The sequence below is a fragment of the Platalea leucorodia genome (genome assembly GCF_965183815.1).
Source record: "Platalea leucorodia genome assembly, chromosome: 1".
Lineage (NCBI taxonomy): Eukaryota > Metazoa > Chordata > Aves > Pelecaniformes > Threskiornithidae > Platalea > Platalea leucorodia.
This window is the reverse complement of record NC_138823.1, coordinates 129966025-129993624: the sequence shown is the minus strand read 5'-3', so window position 1 is coordinate 129993624 and position 27600 is coordinate 129966025. Positions and strand designations below refer to the sequence as shown.

Genomic DNA, 27600 nt, shown 5'->3' with positions numbered 1-27600 from the left:
AAGTCAAGAGAGTTTTTGTCCCAGCAGGAGGGTCTACATGTGGTTGACTGTGACTTGTTCGCTGCAGAATTGCATTTCAGGGCTGCGGGCTAGATTAAGGCAAAGCATAATAGTTAAAGCTGGACAGGCTGGCATCTATGCATTTGGTATTCATGGCACTTGTCCAGATCTGTGAGCTTGCTCTTTAGATGAATGTTGTCATCAGATGACTATAATGAGGCTGTTGGTACTGTAGTTTTGGAAGCAGTGCAGTATAAAAGTCTTCAGTCTGCCGAGAGCTAGAAATTTGGCTGATCTTCCGCTTACAGTGTATAAACACGTTCCTCTTCTTTTTTTTTTTTTTCTTCTTATTTTTTCCACTTTTCTTTCTCCTCCCTTCCTTCCCCTCAAGGACATAGACTTTGGCTATATTTTTCATAACTGTGTGAAGCTCGAAATCTTAACGGATGCCTGTGCCGCCGCCGCCACCACCACCTCCTCCTCCACCGCCTCCACCACCTTCTGGAGGGCCCCCTCCACCACCACCTCTGGTAAGATTGATTTTTCATCTCTATTAGCAAAAGCTGTGCTATAACAGCCAGCTCAGAGCCCCCAGAATTTTGGTGTCGATATTCATAGCAAATATCTGAGGAAGATAGTTGTTTTTCTGCCTTTTGTTCTTCTGTTCATTAGAGAAGTGCTCTCCAAAGTGGGGTGCGTGAGATAATCCATTGGGGTGAAGAAGAAAATATTAGAACTTCAGTCATACATGTGTATAATTTATAAATACATAAATATATGTATATTGGGGTGCATGCTCAAAAATTTTTTTGCTGTTATGGGTGCGGGATCAAAAAGTTTGGAGATTATTGCATTAGAGTGCATGTGGTGAGAATTTAGCATTTGTGAATACTTCTCCAGCCACAGGGAACTCATTTCTGTATTGGTGATGTGCGGGTGGTAAGTGTTAATTTCTTCATCCTCTTTCTTACAGCTTCTATTAAGACTCACAGTGTTCAGCTGTAGGTGTTGCTCTTTCTAGCACATGCTGTCTTCCTGGGGATATAGCACAATATGCTTTTATACATGTGCAGGAACAATTACGGCTTGTAACAGATCATTACTCTCTGTGTCATGAAGTAGAACATGTGCCCTGCCAGCATGTTTGCAATCAGAGGAGGATGCTCTGAGTGGAGTTTCAGGGTATTACATTTTCATACCTTCACAATCAATTATTGTACCTGTGATAAAACACGTTTAAGTCATTCCTTGTATTCTGCAATCATTTGTTCATAGCCTGTTTCTGCATTGAAATTCTTAGACCATTTTTGAAATAGTGAAACCTGGCATGGTTGTGTTCAGGACACAAAATCTCCCCTGACTTTTTTTTCATATATTTTTCTGTCACTGCTGTACCTATTTGCAGTGTATATTAGTCCTTGTAGGAAAGCAGTATCTGGTACTTAAAAAAAATTTTATTTTTTTTTTTAAGAACTTTATTTCTCCCTTGCATTCTCTGGCATCTCTGCCTGTTTTGTTCCCATGAAGGTTTGTTGATTTTGTTTGATAATGTTCTTATGTTATCTTCTTCCAGAAGGAGGTTTCCTTGCATGTTTCTCTCTGCTACTTTGCAGGCTGAACCCTTTTGTAAAACTGTGAATCGTGGAGATGAAGAGGAGGAAGATAAAGCCAGCACATGAAATAAGCAGTGCTTGATTCCTTTTATCATTCTGTTTTAAGTTTGGGCACCATGAGCAGTGTTTTCAATTAGCAGCTCCTCTGGGTTGGTACACAACCTATAGTTAGATACTGAAATTAGTGGGCTGAATTTTGTGAGCAACTTAATGCCCACAACTGCAATTAAAGTCAACATGGTGCAAGTGTTCTTATCCTAATAAATTTAGCTCAGCAAGTACCTAGAGATATTTTTAGACCCCTCTAACATATGCCAATTGTAAAAGACTAGAGAAAGATAAGAGGACCCCTAAGGACCAGTATGATCAAGTCTGGTTTTTTTGTTTCCCTTCCTTTTCTGATGACTAAAACCACTACTATGATAGGGTTTTGGTACAAGAAGGCTTATACTGTATTTGCATATTTTAGTTAAATCATTCTATTTCAAATATGATCTTCTGTGCTAAGACATACAGAATTTAGAGTCAGTTTTATCTTGGTGATGTGATACAAACTAAACTTATTTCTAATTAATTTCTGATATTAAAGGCTTCCAAGTGTTGACACTGAAAAAAGCACATGAACCAACATAAATAATTAGTAAAATAATGTGACAGAACATTGTTTTTTCTGTAACAGCAAAAGGATTTTTCCCTATCAAAACCAGATCAGAGAGGGCTAACTTTGAGAGGATCTGTAGTCTGCCTGGTGAGTTCAGCAAAAGTGCAGTATGAGAGAGAGTCAGCTTTCCAGTTGGTGCCAAGTTGCAGAGTAAAATCTTATAATTGGGGAATCCATGAAAACTTGCTACAAACCCTATTTTCTTTTACTAGGAAGCTATTTTCTAGAACTTGGCATCTGTCTTTTACAGCTGCTAAACTGCCCAGCTGTTGTTACAGCTGCTAAATCTACAGTTGGAGGATGGAAGAAGAAAAATTCTAACAGGCACGCAGGTTTAAGGAAAACCTTCAAAACAAATAAGTTTTATTTGGCCAACACCTGGAAATGTTCCAAAGTAAACAGCACTGTGATTTTTATTATGCTGATATAATTAAACCAGAGTAACGTTTACATGTTAGGAAATAAAAGTTAGGTTTTAAATGTGGTATTGATATGCAGGTGATCCACCAGTTTAACTTACTTGATTTAGGTTCAGAGAGAAATGTCTGTGTGTAGGCTGAGGTTTTAGAATCCTGTCTTTTTGCATAATACTAATGCGTGGGTACCATAGACTTGTCTTGCTTTTCTGATTATGTGGATAATAGCCATACTTTCCTCTTGCTTTCGTTATTAAGAGATTTTTAGCAGAAATAGTAACTACGTTACCTTTTTTTTTCTGCACATTTTCTTAATGAATATTATGAGCCATGGTCCCAAATGATTTTGCAGTCCATACTTCATTGAAATCCTGAGCACTGTTGGCACTTGACTTTTTCTGTACTATCAAGTCCCTCTTAAGGCTGAAGAAAGTTAGGTTCTTTGCTACTATTTTCAAAGATTTTGGACTTGCAGATATTCTGTAAGTATTTGTACTGAATTCTGCTCACAAAAGCTGTTGCAAGGCAATACTAAAGTGATTTGGAGATGGTATTTAAGACATGCTAGGAGCCACCTGTGCCCAACAGCTGAAAAGCTACTGGCTGCTAGAGTGTACTTAAAATGAAGTGGATTTTTCAGGAGGGAATGGTAGGGTATCTGCGATAGCAGATGTAGGTGGGTAAGTCAAAATGTAAATCTAGCTAATTGGATTAATTGAGTGTGTCTTCAAATGCCTGCCTTCTGGGGGTCATAGATAAAGATGAGAGGGATGAGTAGGCAGAATAAAACTGTGCCCCAACGTATTTTCTGGCACTGGCTTACAGAATTCAGATCCTTTCTCTTTCCCTTTTCCCCTCCACCCTAATAAAGAAAACTTAGAAAGGAGGCATTAGGATGTCTGTCCTAAAGCTCTTTCACTTTTGTAGGCATATGTGTATCACATAGGGTGGTTTTATTCATAGTTTTTTGTTGTTTGGGTTGGTTTTTGTGGTGTGTTTGTTTTTTTTTTTTAAAAAAAGCTTTCTGCTCCTGAAAAACTTCTTTTATTCCCCCTCTATTTCTTTTACCTCTTTTGCCTTTTAGTTTGGCATATGAGGCATTCTGGTTAGTTTTGGTTTGTCATATTTCCTGGATTAGATACCACCGCTGAGTGATTAAAAATTTTCTCTGCTTAATGTCCCAAGAGAGTATCAAGAGAAAATTTTGCTTGGATAAACTACATTCACTTTTTACATGCAGTGGAGGCTGCTCACTGCTGTGCAGCCTTTGCCTGTACATTTGAATTCCTAAGTTATGATCAGTCATCACCTATTAAAATGTTAATATTGAAGGAAGTGTGTATGTGTAGCAGCCCTGCTGGGTTGTGCCTTATTCAAAGATGTTTGTTTAATGATTCATATGTTTGTGGAGTTCAAGAAAATACTTGTATTCTCTTTAGAATTGGTATTATTAAAGTCTTAGCACAGAAATTAATCCCCCCAAAATCACAATGGATCAAATTATTAAAGCTGGTAAAGTAGCACCAGGAGTTTATTTGCCTTATTGGCATACTGAAAACTAGGAGAAGAAAGGAATATGCTTACTTTGGTGAGAGAAATGTGAAACTTGAAATAATGGTGAACACTAGACTGGCATGTAGATTAATCTTAATGATTACTGCATTCTTATTTAGTTAAAAAAAAGAAAAGAAATAGAATTTCTGTTGTAGATAAACATATGTCAGTGTTTACCAAGTTTGTTATTCTGCCCTTATTTTCTATTCTTATAATAAAAAAACTCAGAAGAGCAATTCCTCATGGTATAACACTGTGATAAATGCATAATTTACACAGAGGTAGGATTTCCAATGTTAAGGAAAACATCAGCTGATAGTTTTCCTTGGGGGGATGTTTTTTTTTCCCCTCCTTCATGCAGTTGTCAGAGTACAAACCTTGTTGAGCTGTTTTCCCCAACCTTCCCAAGAAATTCAGAGAGCTACAGTGCTTATCTCAAGTTGTGTGGGAGTTGGTTTTGCTCCTGTGACATTTAGTACTACTGTTCTTTGGAAAGAGAAAAAACCAACGTATGTAAAACAGGTTGGCTGAAGATACTGATGATATATGGTATTTTGATTTGGTGTTACCGCATATGAGAAAGAGAATGTGCGCATATAAGTGTGTGTGTGTGCCTGCTAATGATTTATTGTAAAAATGAAGGTAATTTCTCAAGTTTTCATTCAGACCCCTAGGCGTGCAGGCGTAACACTGAAAGCTTAACAGAATCATGCATAGTGCCAATTACAAAATATTTAGGAATGTGTTTATTGAAATTTTATGCGAGCTGTGAGTAAGATGAGATTTAGTACTTTGTCATGAAGTCCCTAGGTCAGGAGATACTAAATCATAATATTTATTGCTGCTAGGTAAAACATACTGGAGTGAGAGAGAGTATGGGCTTGGTAATCTTGTTGATGACTGGCCATCATACAGACTGTGCTACGGGCTGGGCAAGGTGCAGCTGAAATTTTTGAGAATGCTTTGTTCCAGCCAAAATAAAGGACCTGATTTATAGTGTTTTAATAATATATCACATCTCACACCAGTCTGCTTTCATAAAGAAGTGAGAGGCAATTATGTAGAAAAATGCTGTGTCTTTGTGTCATTTATTTGACTTAATTTTCAGATAGTGGAAAATGTGGGATTGCATGGCTATGGCATCTTGAAGTGTTGCTGCTGTAGCCTTTTACTCTTGTAGTCAACAAATACAGAAAGGGTAAGTGGGAGCTATGAAAGGTGGGGAAGATGTAAAGGAAACAAATACTAGGTTGGCATTGCTCCATGTGTTTCATCTGGACAGGTACAGAGGCATGTGCTGCATATATTCATATGTGCTGATCTTCTTGAATGCTTTGCTTGAGATCTCTTAGGTCACCACTTCTAATGTATTTAGGTGGTGAGTTCTGTTTTGCAGGTTTCTTTATAACGTCCTGTATTGTACACGTCTGAATGGAATGGAAAGCATTTAAATTGTTTCTTATTCTTGCTGACTGTTTTTCATCTGTATAATTTTCCATATAGAAGTATGGAAATTGCAGTGTGTTGCAGAGGTACCAGCTGTAGATGATCAAGCCCAGGTACTAGAAGCAGCCTAGCTGCAGAGAGCTAATAGGTTAATTTACCGTTCTAATCACAAGGTAATATTGCCCTGAAAAATCAGTACCCCATCTGTAGTGTATGCAGCAGGTACATATTAAATTCCATCTGTCAATTAATATTACACTTGTAGCCTTTTAATTAAAAGAGAACCCAGAATTATAGCGATACTTGAGTTGGACTTCTCTGCGTGGCTGGAAGGTGACATTGCAAGAAATGTTAGTTACTCTCCTGTCTTGGGCTGACCATAATTTTGCATGGGTGCTGAAAGGCATTTCAGAATGATCAGTAGCTTCTACACAGGTAACTGGGTAGGAGAAATGGCCTAGCGTGCTTAGAACAGTGTGAGGTTAAATTGTGATATGTGGAGGTTGTCACATGTTGAATATTTTGTTATCACTACTCATAATAGCCCTTGTCATTCTGGGGGCCCTGCTACGGTAGACGGAGAATAAACAGCAGTAATGTAACCAGCTCCCACAGCAGTATTTTCAGCCTTGTGCTGTTTGACATTTTCATTGCAGTGCCAGGGCCTCAGGTTTTCTTGTTTATGTAAGAATTTTCACTTCTGTTTTAACTGATGCAGAGGAAATCTTGGGAATTTGAATCCCAAAAATTTAGAAATCAGAAGGTGAAGTTCAGAATTACTTTTTGAAGCCAGTCTCAGGGTATTTTTGGTATCTGACTTGTGATCTTTCTGAACTGCTGGGAAACAATTTCAGAGTAGTTTTCATTTTATACTGCCTCCATTTTGGTGGCTTCTGTTACTGCATATTTTCTTTTAGTGAAAGAACAGCCAGAATTTATGTTTAAAATGTGGGTGTCAGCAAGTTAAATACCCACAGAAGAGCTAAATGGCTCAGCAGGTATAAATCATCATATTGATTCTACTACATTTTTGCATTTAGGTACAAAAATTTAGCAACCCACACTAGAAAACTTTAAGTACACCCTTGTTAATAAGCCCACTGCTCGTTTGTAGCAGGAGCAATTGAACCTTTAAGTATACAAGATTTTACATTGTCTGATGGAGTGGTGCTAACATAAAATGAAGAGGGTTTTATTGGGTGCAGTGGCGTTGATTGCTGGTGGTGTTTGAAATGAGCACTGGAATATAGATGTAAAGAGAGTAACTCCTGCTATGCTATTTTTTTATCTTTTGTTCCCTGCCATTGTGTCTGCTGGTATGCTTCGAGCAGGTAGATGCTAGTGCAGAGCAGGCACCGTCTCTGCTAACACTGTAACGCCTCGTTATTTGGGACTAATGCCAGGACTAGGCGGCGGCTAAAACATGGGGAAGAGATCTGTAACAACTTTTGCACAGTACTTCCCTTGCTAGAAGTTGAGGAACGAGGCTGGTGTAGACACAGCCTATCTAAGTACACATATTGCTCGATGACCTTTTCAACCCAGCAGGTTCAGATTGCAAAACTTTGTGCGATGGAGGCTGAGATCACGGTTAATCATTATTGAGCTGGGCGTAGATGGAATCGTGAAACGCTGGTCCTGTCATTCTCTTGAAACAATGACTTCATTAGCTGCCAGGAAGCTATTTGGCAGGTCCCCTCATGTGGGTTCCCTCAGAAAAAATGTTGGCTGGAGAGTGACCCCTTGCATGGGAAGCATTTGAAGCTCAGCTTGCTAGAAGGCTGAGAGATTGCCGTGTTTACCCAGGTAGACCAGGTGCCAAGAATTAATTAGTTTCATCCTATGCTACACAGTAGAAACACAAGAAGCGGCCCTGATCTTGCGATTGACTGTGCAGGTGGAGTCTTGCACCGTGGCGAGGTTTCCCATAATTAAAAAGCTTTAAATCAGAGATCGGGGCTCTATTGTGAATAGATGAAGCAGAACTCACATGTACCAGATCTTGCAAGCTTCTCTATAAACGAACATTTAAAATACTTAAAAGAAGTCATGTGCTTTGTTGTTGGGACTTGTTGGATTTTTCCTGAAGCTGGAAGAGGGGATTGTTTTGATTATTTTATTTTGCATTCGACAGTGCGTGAGTGAAACCACACCTGATGCATATTTAAAGGAAATGCAAGACGGATGACTTTTTCTCTATTGTACTTCTGTTTGTGACTTGCTAGAAACTGGGTTTATTTTATTATTTTAATAAGCTCCTGGTTTTTGTTGCAATTGCATTTCTCAGCACATTCCCAGGGGAGACTTTAGCTGCCGGTTTGAGAATTCTTTGTGAAAGCAATGCTCTTGCCTGCTGGGCAAACTGCTTCTGCTGCAAATACAAAATCGTGAATTCTTGGCATAATTCTAATCTCGTAATAGTGGATTGATCTTGGGAGAACAAGTTCCTCTGGCATTTAAGATTTCATGCTGGGTGACAAATGCATAGATGACTTATAATCCTATGCTATGTCAAGGAAGACATACTGGCTAGCTTACACTGAGATTTCTGGTCATCTTCCATATTCTACCTTGTTCCAAAACCACCTCATTCTTTTAATAAAAGATTAGGACATTGTAGTTTGTTTGAACGTTCTGGCATCTTACTGTTGATATTTTTTTTTTTCTGTCAGTTCTGTTTTTGAAAAGAATGCAGTCTTTTAACAGTTGAATTCATTTCAATACATTAGTCCTGATGCTTACAGGGATCTCCTTATGGAATGCTTGTGGTCAGCAGCTTGCGGTTAAGTGGAAGGACGCTATGGAGTAAGTTGCTCACTAGCAGGTCTCCCCTGTTCTTAGTCCACTTTTTCATCATCAGTGTTCCCAGAAGGGTATTTTAGCAGGATGCTGCCCCTTACGGCCCTTTACTCTGCCTGTGCCCTCCAAGACTGTTGTGAGCACCAGCCCTGTGCCTGGCTCTCTGTCAAGGGAGCAGGAGCTTTATGGCTGGATGGGGACCCAATCATCATCTCTCCCTCCATGCTCTCCTACTTGGAGAGCCTTGCTGTGCCATATGGGCGGTGAGAACACTCATCATCCTTCCTCAGATGATTTACCAACCCCAAACAAGCTGTGTTTTCTTCTCGATATTCTTAGCCATCTCTGGCATGACGCATTTACAGCGTTACACAGCTAGCTTCACCTTTATTGTCCTCTTTCCTGAACAATCCATATTTGTCCACACCAGAATTCCAGTTATTGTTAATAAAGGAATAATATTTGGGGGTTTTTGTTATATTTCCAGTTGTTCAAGCTCTTCCTTGACGCTTTGCATGTCCTTGAATTAAGGTTTAGATGTTTCAGTTGTCTCTCACTGTTGATGCACAGTTTCTTCAGCCAGACTCGGCACCGTCACATCACTGACTGCGCTGCCTACGCAGCTATTGCTAGTTTTGCCCTGTCTGCTGTTGTACATGCTGGTTTTAATTGTCCATTGCCATGTTCGTAGACTTTTTCTTTTGCATTTCTTAATTTAAGTTTGGTCTCTAAATCATGTCAGATTGGGTGCTAGCGAAGGCCAGGACTGGCCCAGGAACTCTTCTTTTCATGAATGTGTGTCTCTGTAATCAAGCATCCCTTATCTTAGTGCTTTCTGTTCATCTGTCTTTATCTTGCTGCAACGTCTTTCCCCTTCCTTTAAAACTAAAACCTGAGGTGTTGCATGCTGTGTTGGTGAAGATCCGTTGCCTCAGCCCATGTCTGTGCAGGTTTGGCTGAGCACAGCAGAGAAAAATAAGAAGAAAGCAAGGGTTTGTTAAGGGGTGTCCTCAAACTCTTATTTTATTAAAATATACACTGCATGTGCCTTCTGCCAGTATCTCTGCTTGATCTCTGCATTGAATCCTTTTTTTGTCTAGGGGTAAAAAAATTGGGCATGGGAGAGAGGAAGGGTGATGGACACCAGATTCACAGAAGTAAATGAAATTGTCATCAAAAGAGAGTTCTTTTTCTGCCCATAATAAAATACTGCATGTCAAATTGATTGATTGGCTTTTAATTCCATCGGTATATGTCTCACCAAATAGATAGTTAGGGATAAGCTAAATGTATTTTGACTTCTTTTTTGTTCTAGTTTTTTTTATCTAGTTCAGATAAATAAATTTTCTACACAGTTGTATTTCCAATATTTCCTATAAAAAGTGACCAGGAAAGGGAATCTACTGTGATGACACAATTCATTACACGTTAGGAGTATAAATACTCAATACTATAAGTTCTCTGAAATAAAAGAGAATGTAGTGCCTTTGGATGGAATTGTGCTTTATTTTCTCTTATTTATGGCTCCTACCTATTACAGAGCTGGAATACTGGATCCTCTTTTCCCAGTTAGCTGATGGGTTTATTCTGAAACAAAGGCCCGCGACTGCCTGGCTACTGGATTGTCCAGATGGCTGGAAGTACATTTTTGGTGCAGCTGTCATGTTTATGAAGATCTACACTACCCTGAAGTATTTTGCAAATTCACTAAAGAGCATATTTAAAAATCAGAGTAAATATAACCCATTTATAGGACACCGTATGCATCCACTGTGACCTGAACTACCTGCCTGGAGTCCAGAGGATTTCCCCTTTTCTGAGTGCAGGGGTGCTCTTTAAAATCTGAAAGATAGTAATTAGTACTTCCCTATGATTAGTAGTACTATGAACTTTTCCAAATGCCTGGTGCCTTCTGCATTTACATCATTTTAGTATCTGAGCACGTATACCTCTTAAATATTTTAAGTATCATAGGAGCCCACAGGGTAGGTTGATGTTCCCATCCATCTTGCAAGATGTAAAGTGATTTTCCCAAGGTGATGCAAGTATTGCAGCAGTAATGCATCCAGAAATGGAGCTCATTGCCATGGATTTCAGGCCATTTTCTTTAAAAAAGTATCTCTGATCTTAATTTGTCTGATACAACCCACTTTAGGGTGTTAAGATTGTGATTATTCAGGGCCAGACCTTGCGTGGTCCATATATACAGTGTAAACAGAGTTGTTCTGCTAAACAAAATTATTCACTTTCACAGAACTCAAAACTGGAAGAAACTGTTACAAACCACTGGCTGCCTCCCCACTGCAAGGTATATTGCATGTCAGCAACTAGCTCTCTGTGGGGCCCAATGACTTGTGCTTCACAAAAAGCACTTCTGCCAGAGAGGATGCAGCCTTGATCTGAAAACCAAGAAATTGATAATGTGCTGCCATCCACAGTCCTTTGCTGCGGGGAGCGGTGACTCTGACTGCTTCCGTACTTGCTGCTTTCTCATCGGAGCTTGTCTGGCTGTCTCTTACGTTAATTCACCAAATGCCTGTTTCTGCTGGATTAACAGACCCTGAGTCCTCACCATCATTGCCCTGTAAAGGTTTGTATGTTGTGCAGGCGGGCCACCGCTCAGATAGACTTCAGGGCTCACGGACCAGACTGAGCTGCTAAAATCTGAACTGTTTCCTCCAGCTTTTTGAATACCACGTTGGCTCTTTCCTGTGCATCTCCAGTTTTTCAACATAATTGTAAAGATCTGGACACCAGAACTGAACTTGTAATTCCACTTTGCTCACATTATTTTTCTGAAAGGAAGAAATATGTCAGGGGAGTGTGCTATCCCTCCTTGCCGCGGCACTGTGCTAAGAGGACAGGCACACGTGCTCACGCACACTCACTGCTGGAGCCTGCTGACAGGTTCAGGCTTGTGGCACTCTGGATGCAGGCCTTCATTTCAGAGGTATGGCCAGAACTTTTCATCCAGTGATTTTCAGTTTTACATTTGTATATTGCGCATTTATTTTTTTTTTCCCCAGTGGTGGAGGAGTGCCATGTTTTGGTTTGTTCTATTCCATTGGTCTCAAGTTGCAGTGATTCGGATCTCTATGTATAACCATGCCGTCCTCGTTATTCATTTCTCTGCCAGTCTAAGTTATCACTTGCAAATTTTGAAATGTTTATTTCCATCATTGATGATTTACACTCTGGAACATCACTCTAAATATTGTGATTTAATGGTATTTTCCTGTTTACAGGTACTTTGGAGACCTGTCAGGTAGCCCAAACATTGATCCTATACCTTACGGAATGGCATAGCTGAGGGTGTAATTTAGGACACTGAAGACAAAAGTAGTGGAGTTTGGCAAGATGAGCAGGGAGCAGATCTCTTAATGTTCAGGCTATTTGCATGTGTGGTTTGTTCCGTTCTGTTTCCAAGTATGTACTGAATGTGCCACTCTTTACGTCTGAAATAGTAGCAGAATAACCTGCTGGTTACTAAGGTAATGAGAACCCACTGTTCCCTTACTGATTCATGTAAATAAAGTATGGAATTTAATTTCACTCTGTGTTACCTGAGGCAGCTCTGGCATCTGATAAAACAAACGATCTTCACATTCTTCTCTGCTTCCCTTCTGATTTTCACTGAAAGACTGAGATGTTTCCTTTTCTGTAAATAAATGAGGCTGCCCTGCAGATGGGGTGGCAGAAGTGAGCCTAAGAATTACATTCTTTGTCTTGCCGCTGTTTTTCCTCTGTGACACAAAATGTATTTGTCTTCCTGTCTAAACGCTTCTATTTCATGTGATCGGGATTGAACATTTGACACCCATAAGAGTTCCTGGTTTTATTTTTCTCTTGATGCATAACTTGCATGTTTAGTGTCTGTTGTGCTGTGTATTGCAGGCATAGCATGCGTGTGAATCCCAGATTAATTTCTTAATTGAAGCAAGGTTTCTTTCTGATTGTGGATCAAAAAGCAATATGGTAAGCCCAGGAATTTGCAAATGCAGGACACCAGTAGATGAGTGGGCGAGATACTTACCTGGTGAAACGATTCTTGACAAGAATTGTCACCGGCCTTGGGAGCGCAGGCAGCAAGCAAGAAATCCAAAGGAGCTCTGACCGCTGTGCAACCAGGCAACACTACACCCCAGACCATCCTGACTTTGTAATGGAAAAAGAGAATCCGTATCAGGCTACTCAGCAGCTAATCAATCACCCGAGTCCACCAGGCTGGGCATGGAAGATTGTCTCTCTTACGTACGCGAGGAGGAAGAAGAAACAGCTGGGGCGTGGGATGGAGTTGTGCTTGAAGTGAGGGCATCTATCGTAAGAGAAAGGCAGCCTGTTACGCTGCGTTATGGGCCTGCAGAATAGTGTTCCTGCTTTTTTATGCTACAAATCGTGAACAAAATATCTTAGCCATGTTGAAGTGATATCAAGTCATGGGTCACTTGCAAATATAAGTTGCCCCAAGTAGGGTATTTTAGCCTAGTAGCTATTTGTATATCAAGACTTTATATTCCAATAGCCTACCTGCTCAGAGAAGTAGATCAGGGAGATGAAGCGGACAGCTGGCATAATATACAGACACTTGAACCCGGAAACGAAAACACAGCTGCGGGATCTAATTTTAAACATAGGTCTTGGTCAGATCCCTCTGGATCCTGGTTGTCCTGCTACAGCAAAGTCATTAGTGGGAGCAGAGAGGCGTGAAGTTTGAGATACTGGTAAAAAGCTTTTGTGAGAAGGGGCGTCACCCTTGTTCCAGTTATGGTATTTCCATTTTTCACGGTAAGTATTGTCCACTTCTAGAAAATGTGAGTGGAAATAGTTTCTGGCTAGTACATGGTCTAGCGCTGCTTACACAGGCAGCTTTTCTGGGTGGTCTTAATGGGCAGTGGGACTCGCTGTCCTGAAGGCACAAGGGCAGGCAACAGTGTTTTAAATGAGGAAACCATGTAACAAAGTGGGTTTTTTTCTAATATTTTTAAATAATATATGGTTACTGTATCAGTCACAAGATTATAATTCCGAGTTTTTACATCAGGTGTCAGGAATGCAGCTGGCATTAGCAGCGACCTGGAGTGCCATCTAGTGGGGCTCTGCAAATCTAGCTTGATTTTTTTTTTTTTTTTTTTTTGCAAGTACAAAAATACCCACAAGTGATATCGTACCGGTGTAATTCTTCATTTAGGATTCACAAGTTAGACATTTTATTAATTCAGCAGCTGGTTAAGTATTTTCAAGTGTCTGGTTTGTTTTCAGAATGCTATTACCAAGTTGGGGTTTTTGTTTTAAAGTGACAATTGTTCTGCTTTACTATGACTATGATGCTAAAATTAAGGGCTGTGGAAACATTTCTGATACTCGTTCTCTTTAGGGAGTTAGCTAACCTACGGGAATTTGTAGTTGGTGTGGAAACATGCAGCGCATCGCTCCTCTGACATGACGATTCCCCTCTGTTAGACCACTCTGTTAACCACATGATAGGTTTAGAAGTAACAGCTTTTTTTATATATCTGTTTTGTATCTGCTGTTTTATATCTGCTTCAGGAAAGTGAAATCTCCAAACTTTTTAAAGATTTGATTTTTTTTTTTTAATAACAGGAAACTTGATGAAATAAGAATAAAAATATTTTCTGGTTTTATTAAAAAACTTTAAACTACAACCTGACTTTACATTTACAGACCTTGGTTATGCTAGAAAAGCTACTAAAATGTAATTGTATTGTTCTAAAGACAGTCTACTTAAACTGGTGTAAATCTCCAATATAGAGAGAGAGTCTAAATTAGTTAATGATCACATTCAAATATAAGCGCAGTATGCATTTATCCGTCTTTTTTCCTAAGGCAAAGTGGATAAAACAGAAAGATGTTTATTCTAAGGTGGCACATAAAATCTTTCTTGTAAAGCATTGTAAATAGCATGAAAAGAGCTAACAAGAGAGGCAGGCAGAGCTGGAGTTGCAGGGCAGAGACCATAAATGGCCAAGCAAGAGGTCACATTTCATTTAAGCATGCCCCCTAATTTCCTTTCAACAGTATTAACACAGCTAGTATTAGATTTGTGTTATATTTAAACTTTCAGCTTTCCTGCCTCCTGTACAACTGAGTGTTGTTCTTGTGGATTCGACTCGAAGGCTTTGAAATGACAGCTGCCAGGGATGGTTTATTTTAAATCTTCTATCTCATGTTTGCTTATGTGTCCTTCCTAAGCATGCATTTTCGTCTGTACCTCCCATCTAATATTCTTATTGTCAACAGGCAAGTTCAGAGGTACCGAAATTGAGAAAGGAAGACCAAAAAGCACGAAACGCGCTGTTAGCTGATATCCAGCAGGGAACTCGCTTAAGAAAAGTGACTCAAATCAATGACCGCAGTGCACCACAGATTGAAAGTAAGTATGTGCTCCTGAGTAAGGTCCCTGGGTGAGCTTTGCGGAAGCCTCAGTTGTGGAGGTCAGCTGGACAGTCTTCAAATTGAAGGGCAGGTTTGAAGTTCAGCAAAGGTCTGCATCTTCATATGGCTTTAGGTCACAGAGCAGGGAGAGTTTAATTTTCTAAACTTGCATCCTGCTCTGAGATCAACAACTACTAATGCTTAATAATAAGTCCATAACTGGATATCACTCTAACAGGCATTCCTTGTCCAAAAAAAAAATCACGAATGAGGAAATCCTTGAGAGTTTCTCAATAAAATAATTGTTTAAGTGGGAATTGTTGGCTGTGGCAGAAGAATTGTTCTTTACTAGATAAAAAACAAAAAATGCCAAAAAATTCTGGAAGCATAAATTTAATGTTGTCTAACACAACTTCTTGTTGGTGGCATTATTGATGTGAGATTAAAAAGCACCAGAGGGTGCTTTGCTCCGAGATGTGGGTCAGAGAGTAATGGTAGTTTACTGTATTAACAGTAACTTCCCTTGCTGAGCCTGCTTAAAGAGGGAAAAGTCTGGTCTTGGCTATGTTTGTTGGTGCCAAGTCTTAGCACTCTGAGGGCAGGATGAAGTGACTTTCTGATACACCCTGGTTTTTTCGTTCTTTTTAACAGAACCCAAAGGAGCTAACAGAGATGGAGTTAATCCAGCTGTTAATAAAGGCAGCTCTCAGCAGCCTCTGGGAGGTTTATTTGCTGGTGGCTTTCCTGTTCTCAGACCAGCAGGCCAGAGGGACATGCCGGGTAAGGGCGTCATTTGTATGAAAAAAATAGCTGGGGGGAACTGTGATTTGGGATAAAAGTACATTGGAGTTAGCTTTACTGATTGATTTTTATTGGTTTTTTGGAACCCTTAGTTTATTGTGTGACCATGGAGGGCTCAATTAATAATGTGCTTGAAATCATCTTCCTAGATCTCGGGTGCCTTATTCCTTAAAATGTAAATAATAAGCTATCTCTACACTGGGTAGGAAAGAGATTGAATAGATTGTACAGAGTTTTAATTGAGACTTTTTACATTAGCATAATGAAAACTTTTCATTGTGCCTCTAACAGAGTATTGAAATCCGAGCTTATCAACTTCAGCACAAATGGAAAAGAAGTCATATTTCCTTCCCTCCCTGAGCATGTATTTCTATGGTGTTACAGGCTTGTGTGTTACTTTAAAGATTCGTATTTAAGATTTTTGCCCTCTGGATTTTATAAAGTGCAGCTTTGATCCAGCAAGGTAATTTATTGACCTGGAAAAGAAGGTTATTATTGCTTCACAAAGACAGGAGGAAGGCATGTGTGGGAGCCCTACTGCTGCTTTTGCCTCAAGAAGTGCCAGCATCGATGAAGCGTGACTTTTAGAGTCACGGCAATGATCTCTGGTGCTGTTGGGCAGCTGGTGCCTGCTCAGGCAGCACAGAGCAAACTAGGCATTTGCAGGGAATGACAAAACTTGGCTCTACCTGCAGGTTTCTTTTTCCTTCCTGGAAGGCAAGCCAAGATGCGCAGCACTGCTTGTGATTGGGGTTCCTCACGTAGCTTCAGCTGCAGTAGCTACTTTTGAGTTGTTCTTAAAACTACGACAAGGCCTATCAGACTATGTGAATATAGAATGAGATGCCTTTTTTGGCATTGTGCTTTGTGAAATCCTTGACATTTACTCAGGAAAATACATTTTGTAAGGTCAAGAGTCTTTGGGCATCTGCTGTTGAAAAGGAAGTGTTTGCACCTCTGCCTTCTGAAAAGCCTTTGAGGCATTACTTTTAAGAACTCGGCTTTTATCCATGGGATTGAGATCTATGTAATGTTTGTGTGAATTTTTAAATCTTAAAGAAGTACTTAACTTCAAGGATGCAAGTTGATGCGTGTCAATCTACTTGTGTTCTTTGAGGGCTTTTCACTAGGACTCGTGATTCCTCCATTAGCATTCCTCCATTAGCCATTTGCTAATGGCTCAGCCCTGTTCAGCGGGCTGTACTAGGCAGACGAGGCTGATAGGAAGGACCCCAGGCCCCTGCAGAAAAGCACCTTCTCCTTAAACTATTTAATTTTGCAGAAACTGAGGAATAGGGAGGGGAGCCAGGTCTCTCAGCAGGTCATCATGTAACTAAGCAGAGTCCCTGGTGCCCACTGGAATATATCACTTCCCAAGCCCCATTACACCAGGGGCAACCTGTTGGGTATGAGATGTTTTGGTAGAGTTAGTTTAGTCACTCAGGGTGACCACTGGGGAGGGGAAGATGAAGAGCTTGCTCTTTGCGCTGTTTTGTCTGACGAGTGGGAACGAAATCCTGATGTGTAACGTGCGATACCTGTTTTTCAGCTGGGAGGCCTGGGCAGCTTCCTGGAGCCCGAGCAGCGGCTCCCAAGCCCTCCGCCCCACCGACCAGCAGCGCTGCGAAGGCGAGCAGTACCCCCTCGCATCCAGCCGAAGGCCCAAGGGCGGCTGTCCCACCAGAGCCCCCCAGCACCTCCCGAGCCGCAGCCGGAGCGGGCCCCGGGCGGCCCAGCCTGCCCGCCCCCCCGCCACCGCCCCCTGCTTCCAGCAAGCCTTCCCTCACTTTCCCTCCTCCTCCCCCTCTGCCCCCTCCAGCCGAGCGCCCTCCCAAGGGGGTGTCCCCCGGCGCCGCTCCTCCGCTCCCTCCTCCTCAGGCTGACAAACCCACCAAGTTTCAAGCAGGCGCTTCACACCCGCCGCCTCCTCCTCCTCCTCTTCCTCCCCTGCCCCTCGTGCCCCCCTGCGGCTTTCCAGGCAGGACAACCGATTTCTCTGCTGCTGCTTCCTCTCCATCTGAAGGAAGGGACTGTCCGCCTCCCATGCCGCCCCCGCCACCTCCTCCTCCGCCACACACGCACTCCCTGACCTCAAACAGGCTCTCCTTTCCACCCTCCCCAGCCTTTGGCAGTGCTGACGTGCCCCCTCCGCTGCCCCCCAAGTCTCCCCACTTGCTGTCGCAGGGCCATAAGCCAAGCAGCATTCAGTCGCTGCCGCTTCCTCCCACCCCGCTGCCGCTTTCTCCCACCCCTGGCCTCCCTCAGCCCGCAGCGGTGGCGGAGACCAGGAAGAAGAGACCCGGCCGAGGCGCAGGTGAGAGCAGCCTTCCAAGAAGGGAGGCTTTTTTCTCCCTTTCGCTAGTGGGGGAAATTGCACTGGTGGCTGGAGAGCTTGGAGGGGTGGGGATGGAGAGCACACGTAGCAGGAGGGTGAGGTCCTTCATCTGGGAGGAACACCTGTAGGTTGCACGGCGTGTAACGAGCATGCGAGATGCCAGGCACTGGGCACGCACGCCATATAGTTTAATCTGCGATTCTTGGAAGCAGTGAAAGCAACGTTTTAGGACTGCTGGGCTTCTTGCTTTTGTGTTGGCATTGGTGTGTCTCCGGCAGCGCAATGACTGAGCTCAGGAGCGGTCTCCTAACAGTCTCAGGTAGGGCAGCAGAGTCTGCCAGCCCGCCGCCGACATCCCTCTGCTGCTGGACCTGTGCGCTCTAGAGCAATGTGAGCAATGGCTGGGAAACGTTACAGGAGAGAATAACACAAAGATGAGGCTGCTACAGCCATAGATGAGCAAAAGCAAATACAGATGCAGCCCTCTGCTTTTCAACAAAGGGGAGCAGCCAGTGCCTCCTGCGATCAAGGTGGTAGGGCCAAAGGTTTCTCTGACTACTTGGGAAGGGGGGATATTGGCTAGTGTTTCCTTGAGCAGATGGCAGAAGGAACTTTTAGCAGACTTCTCTGATACAATGAAGATAATTAAAAAAAAAAAAAAAAAAAGCCTAGATCTGTGTGGGTTTGAGAAATGGAGACAGCTGCTTAATAAGGAACATCTGAAGAGAATGTTCTGTACCCTGTATTTTAGCAGCCACACGTCGAGAGAAAGATTACTGGTTCCCTCTGACAGCCATGGGAAAGGCCATGCAAGTACGGCAGATCAGGTGCTTCGTGATGGTGATTAATTCTGCTCAGAACTGTCTGATGAACTGTTATTTTATCAAGATGCCTATTTCTCACGGTGGTTCAACTTCTGAGATTTCCATAAAATTAGCCTGCCGTTCTATTGGTTATCTAGGAGGAGAAGCAGTTTTAAGAGGCTGCTAACGTGGAGGCCTTGGGCTCCCTCCCCCTGGCACAGTACCTGTGGCAGGTCTGCCCAGAAGATGTAAACTTTGAAGGCTCTTGCAACTCCTCAGTGAAATGCACAAGAATAATGGTAATCCCACTGCATAGCTGCCGAAGCGTCAGGAAATTATTTTCTTTTACAGATACCATCTAGTGTGGTTGGTTGGGTTTTTTTTCCTTAAAGAAACTGCTTGTCCTTGTGAAAGCGGAAGGATAGTCTTCCCCTCTAGACTGGACAAAACCATCCTTCAGTATGTCAGACTTTCCCTGGAATTAGAAATAGCAAGCCTCAGCCAACCCCAGTAGTGACTTAAATTTAATACTTAATGCTATAAATCCATGGTCAGGCTTGACAAACAGCAGCTATGAAGTACGCTACGATAGCTGGGTAAGTTTGCCGCAAATACTGCATTCCTTCTACACTCCCTCCACTTTTGTGCAAAGCTTACTGTTGCATTTGTTAAGTCATGATGATGATTATGTACTGGTCTGCTGCTTCTTTTTAAGGAGCCGGTGCCGGGAAGCTAGTCGTTCCTCCGCAGCCACCAGCGAGATCACCAACAACTGAACTTACGAGCAAGTCTGGAGTCTCAGCCTGGGCTACAGCTCATGACCCCTACCCGCCACTTAAAAATGGAAATATGCACATCATTGGTAATGACATCTAAATTAAATCTCTTAACTTCAGTTAATGATTTCAGTACAAAAGCCTGTGTATGTCTCAGACCTCAAAAACTCATCTGAGACTTTCTCAGGGTAGTGTAACTAGACCCATTAGAAACATTTTTGTACAACCTTATACAATGAGAGAAAATTAAGGCTTTTTCACAAAGGTGAATCATCCAGTAGACAAGAAAAGCATGCACTACCAGCAAAATTATTTAAGATTGTGAAAAGTTGCTGTAGTGTGCTTGTATTGCTCTTCTTAAAACCAGTTAATGGACATTCAGTAGTTTCAATCTTGTAGAGCAAAGACTGCTAAGAATTGTTTTTGTGGTCTGATGAATTGGCAGTTCATTCTTGCTTATAGGTAAATGGCTTGAAAACCACCTAGGAATACCTCTACTACCACAACATCATCAAGGCAGAAAACTGGAATGGCAGCCGGAAGCTTAACTTCAGTTAGTACCAGGCAGTGTTTGCAATTAAGTCAGAAAACTTGCATGGCTCACAAAAGTACTCATCAAGATTGTTTATACGGAGTGACCCACTATCAGTTCCAGGGGAAAATGAGTCAGCATTTTTAATTGAGATTATTTGTAGCAATTTTTTCTTTTTTTAAGTATTTCTAACAGTGACTGATATTTATTTCCCTGAAACTTCCCAGATGACTTTGAATCTAAATTTACTTTCCATTCTGTGGAAGATTTCCCCCCACCTGATGAATTCAAGCCATTTCAGAAAATATATCCCAGCAAGATAGCTAGAGGTAAGTGTGTAAACATGAGAAGGTCTGATAATTATCCAATAGGATTAAAAACAGGGAATGAAAATGAAGAACAGAAACCAGCATTAATGTGAAGAACTGGGCTGCTAGGATAGGCACAGAGAGGAATGGGATTTCTTACAGTGGTAACGGGGACCAAAAATACAATGAAAAGCACTTAATTAATTACTTCAGAGTCTTAGTAGCTAAAAATAAAATGATGTGGCTTGACATAGTCTGTGTTCTTTAGATTATTGAATCTGCAGAGCCCTTGATGTTAAAAACAGTGATGACACATAAACAGACAGGCAGCTACTGAGTTGGCTTTTTGTTCATGAACTTGTGAAATCACAAAAGAAAGGTGACTTGATCCATGTCTTCCATCATGTGTTTTGATTTAAATCCTATGCATGGTGTTTTACACACCTGAATAACAAAGGGACTTGGAACCTGAACCTTGTCAGGAAAGTAATGAATGGCTCAACCTTACTTTTTTTTTTCCTTCTCCCTTAACTTAGAATCTTGGTATCACTGTTGTAAGAGCAGAAGTTCACCTATCCAGCTTTGAAAACTGGTAGGTGAAGGTGCCGAATGATTTCGTGCCCATATTCTGCTTTTTACAAAACCCAGTCTTTTCTGTATTATTACATCAACTGTTTAGCTCCAACTTTTCATTATGGTTTTTTTTCGTTTCCATGCCAAGGTACTTTGTGTGACTTTTCGTAGCAGCCTCAGTCAGACTAAATCATCCACTGTATGATCGGATCAAAGACTTTTTACTGAAGGGTTACAGAGCATGAGCAATATATCTGTCTCAGTTCAAGGGCAGGAGATAAATGCAGCATCCCTGCTGTAGAACTGCATCCAAAATACATATACAAAAAATGTATCTATCTATCTCCTCTGATTAAACCTGTCCTATCTATTTACAGATCCCTCTAAAAATCCTCCATTAAGAACACATGTGAGATGAGAAGAGTCTTCTGATGCTCTCTGGATTCGTATTAAAAAGAAGAACTTCGAGATAATAAAACAGAAGGGGTCCCCATTACAGTGATAGAGATTATATTTGAATTGCAAGTGCTGCAATGTTGACGTTTCTATAAACTGGAAAAGTGATGTAAATGCTACTTTTTGAACTGGCCTACATAACACAGGAATGTTAGCACAGGCTTTTAAATTATTGTATATAGGTAGATATTTTTTAAGCAAAGCAGCATCAAATTTAAATTCTTTGTAGTGTTGAAACAATTCTCGTTCTTATTATTTTGACAGATGTTACCTCAGAATACTTTTTGCATTACATGCCTGTAGTTCATTTTTCCCCTTCCATCATCATTTTTAAGTATTTTGGAAATTCTCCAGTTATTATTCAGACATTTTTCAATGAACTAGCAGAAACTAACGTGATACTGTTAATCTCTTTGTATGTTTCTTCACTTCTTCTATTCTGCCTAGCTTCAGATTGCAGCAGAATGTCACTTTCATGAACAGATGGGCCCACAATCCTTTTCTCATCAAGCATGAAGAGGAAGGAGATGACAAGGAGTTGTGGCTGCGGTTGAGCCTACCTCCTGTTGATTACAGATCCTTATAGGATAGTGTCTGAAGAAGCCCAGCTGGGTAGGGTGGTCATGGACTTGACAAACAAGACAGAACTTTTCCAAACTGGAGGGAAAGCAAGTCGTTCTACTGTAAGCAAAAACAAATGGTGTGTGTGAATACACATGCCATGAAGTATGTACGTAAGGGCATGTGTCCTGTCTTTTCCTGCTGGTAAAGTGGGTATTTATTTACCATTTGTGTGACAGACTGTTTTTACCCAGCAATTAGGAGGCCTTCGGATGAGGGGTCCAACACCTACATTTTAAACAGGCTCCTAGAGCTACTGTTGTTCACCCATAGCAGCAGTGAGGATTCATTGTCCAAAATACACACACTATGGAACACGCAGGCCCCAAAGTGGTCGTTGCCTGGAACAGAGTTGGTTGAGCTTCTGCTTTTAATATGCAGCCTAGGCTAAGGTCTTTGGATCACAGGTGTTCGGATCTGGTCTTATGAAGCCTGTTTCCAGCAAGAATTACCCTTATTCTTGTGCATTTCACTGCATTGTCTACTTGGACTTAAGTAAGGCCTTTGACACTGTCTCCCACAGCATTCTGCTGGAGAAGCTGGCTGCTCACGGCTTGGATAAGTGCACTCTGTGCTGGGTTAAAAACTGGCTGGACGGCCGAGCCCAGAGAGTGGTGGTGAATGGAGTCAAATCCAGTTGGCACCCAGTCACAAGTGGTGTTCCCGAAGGCTCAGTACTGGGGCCGGTCCTGTTCAGTATCTTTATCAATGATCTGGATGAGGGGATTGAGCGTACCCTCAGTAAGTTTGCAGATGACACCAAGTTGGGTGGAAGGGTTGGTCTGTCTGAAGGTAGGGAAGGCCCTACAGAGGGACCTGGGCAGGCTGCATCAATGGGCTGAGGCCAACTGTATGAGATTCAACAAGGCTCAGTGCCGGGTCCTGCACTTGGGTCACAACAACCCCATGCAACGCTACAGACTGGGGGAGGAGTGGCTGGAGAGCTGCCTGGCGGAAAAGGACCTGGGGGTGTTGGTTGACAGCTGGCTGAATATGAGCCAGCAGTGTGCCCAGGTGGCCAAGAAGGCCAATGGCATCCTGGCTTGTATCAGGAATAGTGTGGCCAGCAGGACCAGGGAGGTGATTGTCCCCCTGTACTCGGCACTGGGGAGGCCGCACCTTGAGTACTGTGTTCAGTTTTGGGCCCCTCACTACAAGAAGGACAGCGAGGTGCTGGAGCGTGTCCAGAGGAGGGAAATGAAGTTGGTGAAGGGTCTAGAGCACAAGTCTTATGAGGAGCGGCTGAGGGAGCTGGGGTTGTTTAGCCTAGAGAAAAGGGGGCTGAAAGGAGACCCTATCGCTCTCTACAACTGCCTGAAAGGAGGCTATAGCGAGGTGGGGGTCGGTCTCTTCTCCCAGGTAGCATGCAAGAGGAAATGGCCTCAAGTTGTGCCAGAGGAGATTTAGATTAGTTATTAGGAGCAATTTCTTTATGGAGAGAGTAGTTAGGCATTGGAACAGACTGCCCAGGGCAGTGGTGCAATCACAGTCCCTGGAAGTATTCAAGAAACGTGTGGATGTGGTGCTTAGGGACATGGTTCAGTGGTGGACCTGGCAACTAGGTTAACGGTTGGACTTGATTATCTCAGACATCTTTTCCAACCTTAATGAGTCTATGATTAGGAAGAGTGTTACCAGCAGGTCGAGGGAGGTGATCCTTCCCCTCTGCTCAGCACTGGTGAGGCCACACCTGGGGTACTCTGTCGGGTGCTGGGCTCCCCGGTACAAGAGAGACATGGACATGCTGGAGAGAGTCCTACAAAGGGCCACAAAGATGATGAAGCATCTCTCCTGTGTGGAAAGGCTGAAGAGAGCTGGGACTGTTCGGCCTGGAGAAGAGAAGGCTCACAGAGGACCTCATCAATGTGTATAAATATCTGAAGGGAGGGTGTAAAGACAGAGCCGGGCTCTTTTCAGTGGTACCTGTGACAGGACCAGAGGCAGTGGGCACAAACTGAAACACCAAGAAAAATTCCTTACTGTGAGGGCGACAGAGCACTGGCACAGGTTGCCCAGGGAGGTTGTGGAGTCTCCCTGGAGACACTCAAGAGCTGTCTAGACATGGTCCTGGGCAACTGGCTGTAGGTGGCCCTGCTTGAGCAGGGGGGTTGGACAAGATGAGCTGCAGCGGTCCTTTCTAACCTCAACCACTCTCTGATTCCCCTTCTTACAGCTTTCCTAGGTTCACCAGCTTCAATAAAGGCACTGCTGTTCCACTGGTGCTAACAGCCAGGCTAGTTACAGTTTTGGTATTATTTATATAATTGCCATAAATTCCTCTCAGCTGCAGCTGTAGTAACATTATAGATCACAGGTGAAGATCTTTTTCCCCACCCATGCCTTTGAACAAAAGTATTTGGAAAAGACGGGTAACTGCATCTTGCAGCAGCTCAGCTGTGCTGTAACTCCTGCTCCCGCACGCATGCACGCTTATGGCGTGGCGAAGGTGTAAGGGTAAGAAGCTCTTCACCTGCAGGACTCTCAGAAAGCATCAATAGTCTTTTCTATCCTGTTATGATACCTTGTTGTTCTTTGTGTGAAAAGAAAAAAAATTAGTGATGCTTTGGCCAATACTTACTGTCACCATTATTACAGTTACTTGATAAATATGCATGAATACACTAATAAGCAGGGGCTCAGCATATACATTGCTTCTCAAACAACTGGAAAAGTTTCATACTGCTTTGAAGAATATTTTGTTATAGTACTATTAAAGGTGACTTATTGGTGGTTCTCATTTGTTCTGGAACTTGTGTACTGCTCTGTAATAAGTACCTTCATAAGGATTTCAAAACTTCTTAATGCTAGACTACCTGCCAGAAGATACCTAAAGGAAAAAAAAATTTTACTCCTTTTTTTATTATGATTAGGGGTATTTTAGAAGCAAACAACAGAGTTTAGGGATTAAACTAGAAAGCCTGTGCATAGTTGCGAGCATTGGCGAAATGTTGTTTCCTGCGTACTGGTTCGTGGTTGTTCCAGATCCATCGAAGCTTGTGAAGCTGCTGCTACCTGGAGACAGAGAATCACGCTGGCTGCACCCCGGGGCAGTCAGTCCCACAGCTGTGCTCAAGACCACTGGAAGTTTTAAGGCTGTGGGGGTGCTCTGGTTTCTCCCACTTGTAGGACTAGTGATTGCACTCAAGCATGTTGCTGTAGCACAGTTTTTGGTTTGTTTGGGGTTTTTTTAGAATGCACTACGCAGCTGAAGCAAAAGTAACATACTATTAGAAAATTACTACCTGGATCACTGTGCTCAAAACAATTTATTAGTTCTGTCATATAAACAGTTCCAAATACGGACATAAATTCCCACAAGATAATTGCAAATGTTGGTTTCTTCTTTAAGAAACAGGCAAATAAGATATATTATGTTTTTAGCAGGAATACCCTTCTCCTTCCATCTTGCCCTTCCCTCCCAACTCTTAAAGGCTAGAGAGATTGTTGTGCAAAAGAGCTGTGTGAAATGGTATATCCTAATTTCTTACCTCTGGCTGGGGCAATCATTTTATCCCTGTTCTGCCCTTGTTCACAAACATCCAGCTACTCCTGTCGGGCTGCAAAGGGCTCAGCAAGCAACAGCTTATAGAAGCAGCTTTGAAGTTCAACATGGTACGTGTTAAGTGTACTCTGATGCAAAGTATTTTCATCCAAAGTACCCTTTCATTCCAAAAGCGGATTTAATGGGAAATCCGTTTACTTCAGTTGTGGGCAGTTGGCAAAAGCACACTGCTCTTTCAGCTGGCTTCATCCAGCACAATACCCTCTGAAATGAAGCGTGCTTGCAGTCCCTACTCTGGCTAGGTAGAGAGAAGCAAAGTTTTAGAGTTTACTTGCCTATTTTCTCCTTCCCTTGTCCCCATTTTCAGAATAGCTAGGCACAGGAGCTGTTCCTGTAATAGAGCATGGGAGGAGTGTATTGTGAATGGGAAGGTGAGAAAAAAGAAAAATACCTTCATGTTTGTTTTCTGTAAGTGAAAAGGCCCACTGTTTTCTTGTCCAATTGCCAGTTATCACATAAGGCAGTACCAAAGCAGTGAGTCCAAATGGAACAATTTCATTAAATAAATTCTGAGACTGCAGTGTGCCAATATGGCAATGACTGTATTTCCCTAATGCACAACTCTTACAGTTTCAAGTTGAGGCGTTGCTGCCTTCTAAGGAGCTTTTATTTTCTCAATACAAAACTCCGTGGTTCTTCACCATCCCTGTCCCTGAACAGTAAAGAATTTTAACTCCATATGCTAACTTCCACTTACTAAAGACATGGACTTGTTGTCTGAACCTCCTGTTAAAAAAACCCCAACCATCTTCACATGGCACAGGAAGCAGTGTTTACTGATTTAATTCTTAAAGTGTTTGCCCTATCTCACTTCTACAAGAAGAAAATACATGAAAAGCAGGTCTGTCTGTAAGACTGTCAACTAAGGGAAGCATGCTGCAGAACCGCACTTAATATAGGGAAGCATGAGACAGACATTTCTAAGCCTAACCAGTTGGACTGCCACACCCACCAGTAACTCACTGGTACTTAATGGATTCATCAGCCATGTATGCTCACCATGGAGACTACTAGGAACTGTTCAGCAGTACAAAGGCAAAAAGATGGGAGAATAGTCAGGTATCGATCAATGTCCAGCATCTATGCCCTCAAAAAATTCCAAGTTTGTAGCTTGTATATAAATATGACACCTTATTAATTGCATCTTAAGAGCCAACAGGTTATGTACAGATGTCTTAGGCATCCAGGCTGGCTCTGCGTTTTAGCACTCAGTACTAGAGTGGCAGCCAGGTGCGTTACAAGCACAAGCTTCCCTAAATTGGGTGCAGGTGAGGGCAAAACTTAATCTGGGGGACCTAATTCTGGTCATTTGTACAGGCATGATGTCAGATGCTGAGTTACTGTAACAGATACGCCCAACATGAGGCCAGCACAGCAAGGTCAAGAACCAGGACTTACCTTCCTGCCCCCTCACACTGGGATTTTAACTCTACCATTCTTTGTATGAATTAGCAAGAAGAGAAAAATGCAAGTCAGCTTTGCTGCAAGCCTAGCCCTGAGCAATAGAGGAAAAACCAGATTGCTTTCAATGACGATATGGCAGTTATCCTGATGAAGTTAATCTTTGCTTTAATTGGTTGCCCAACATACATAATTAAACATTCTGTACTAAATTAGCCAGCATGCACACAGTAATTGGACCAGTCAATGACTTTCTCCTTTCACTATATACATACACAAACAGGAACACCACAAGATTGGACAAAGGAAAGCAATTTGTTAACTGGATACAGCTAGCAAGTGACATTTTTTCCTCTAGAAATGTTTTTCCTGCAAATTCACAAGTGTGAAGACTTTCTTTCAAGGCTTGAAGAACTTTGCAGTCTTCCAGTGAAAAGGCTAACAATAGCCACCGTAGCTGAAATGAGATAAAATTAATTTAAAATCCATTCCAAGCAAGAGTGAAATAGAAAAAAAAAAAACATTGCCTGCAATGTAGCATAGGGAAAAG

The 27600-nt window shown here is 42.1% G+C and overlaps 1 protein-coding gene across 1 annotated transcript; it reads left to right on the top strand.

Annotated features, from left to right (window-relative positions):
• Positions 1 to 430: 430 nt before the first annotated feature.
• Positions 431 to 22163, top strand: WIPF3 (WAS/WASL interacting protein family member 3). Its single transcript, XM_082309839.1, has 7 exons — positions 431 to 530; positions 14748 to 14880; positions 15534 to 15662; positions 17233 to 17997; positions 19537 to 19683; positions 20357 to 20458; positions 21388 to 22163. Exons 1-7 carry the CDS (start codon positions 447 to 449, stop codon positions 21426 to 21428), a joined length of 1401 nt encoding a protein of 466 aa, XP_082165965.1. The 5' UTR covers positions 431 to 446; the 3' UTR covers positions 21429 to 22163.
• The last annotated feature ends 5437 nt before the right edge of the window (positions 22164 to 27600 follow it).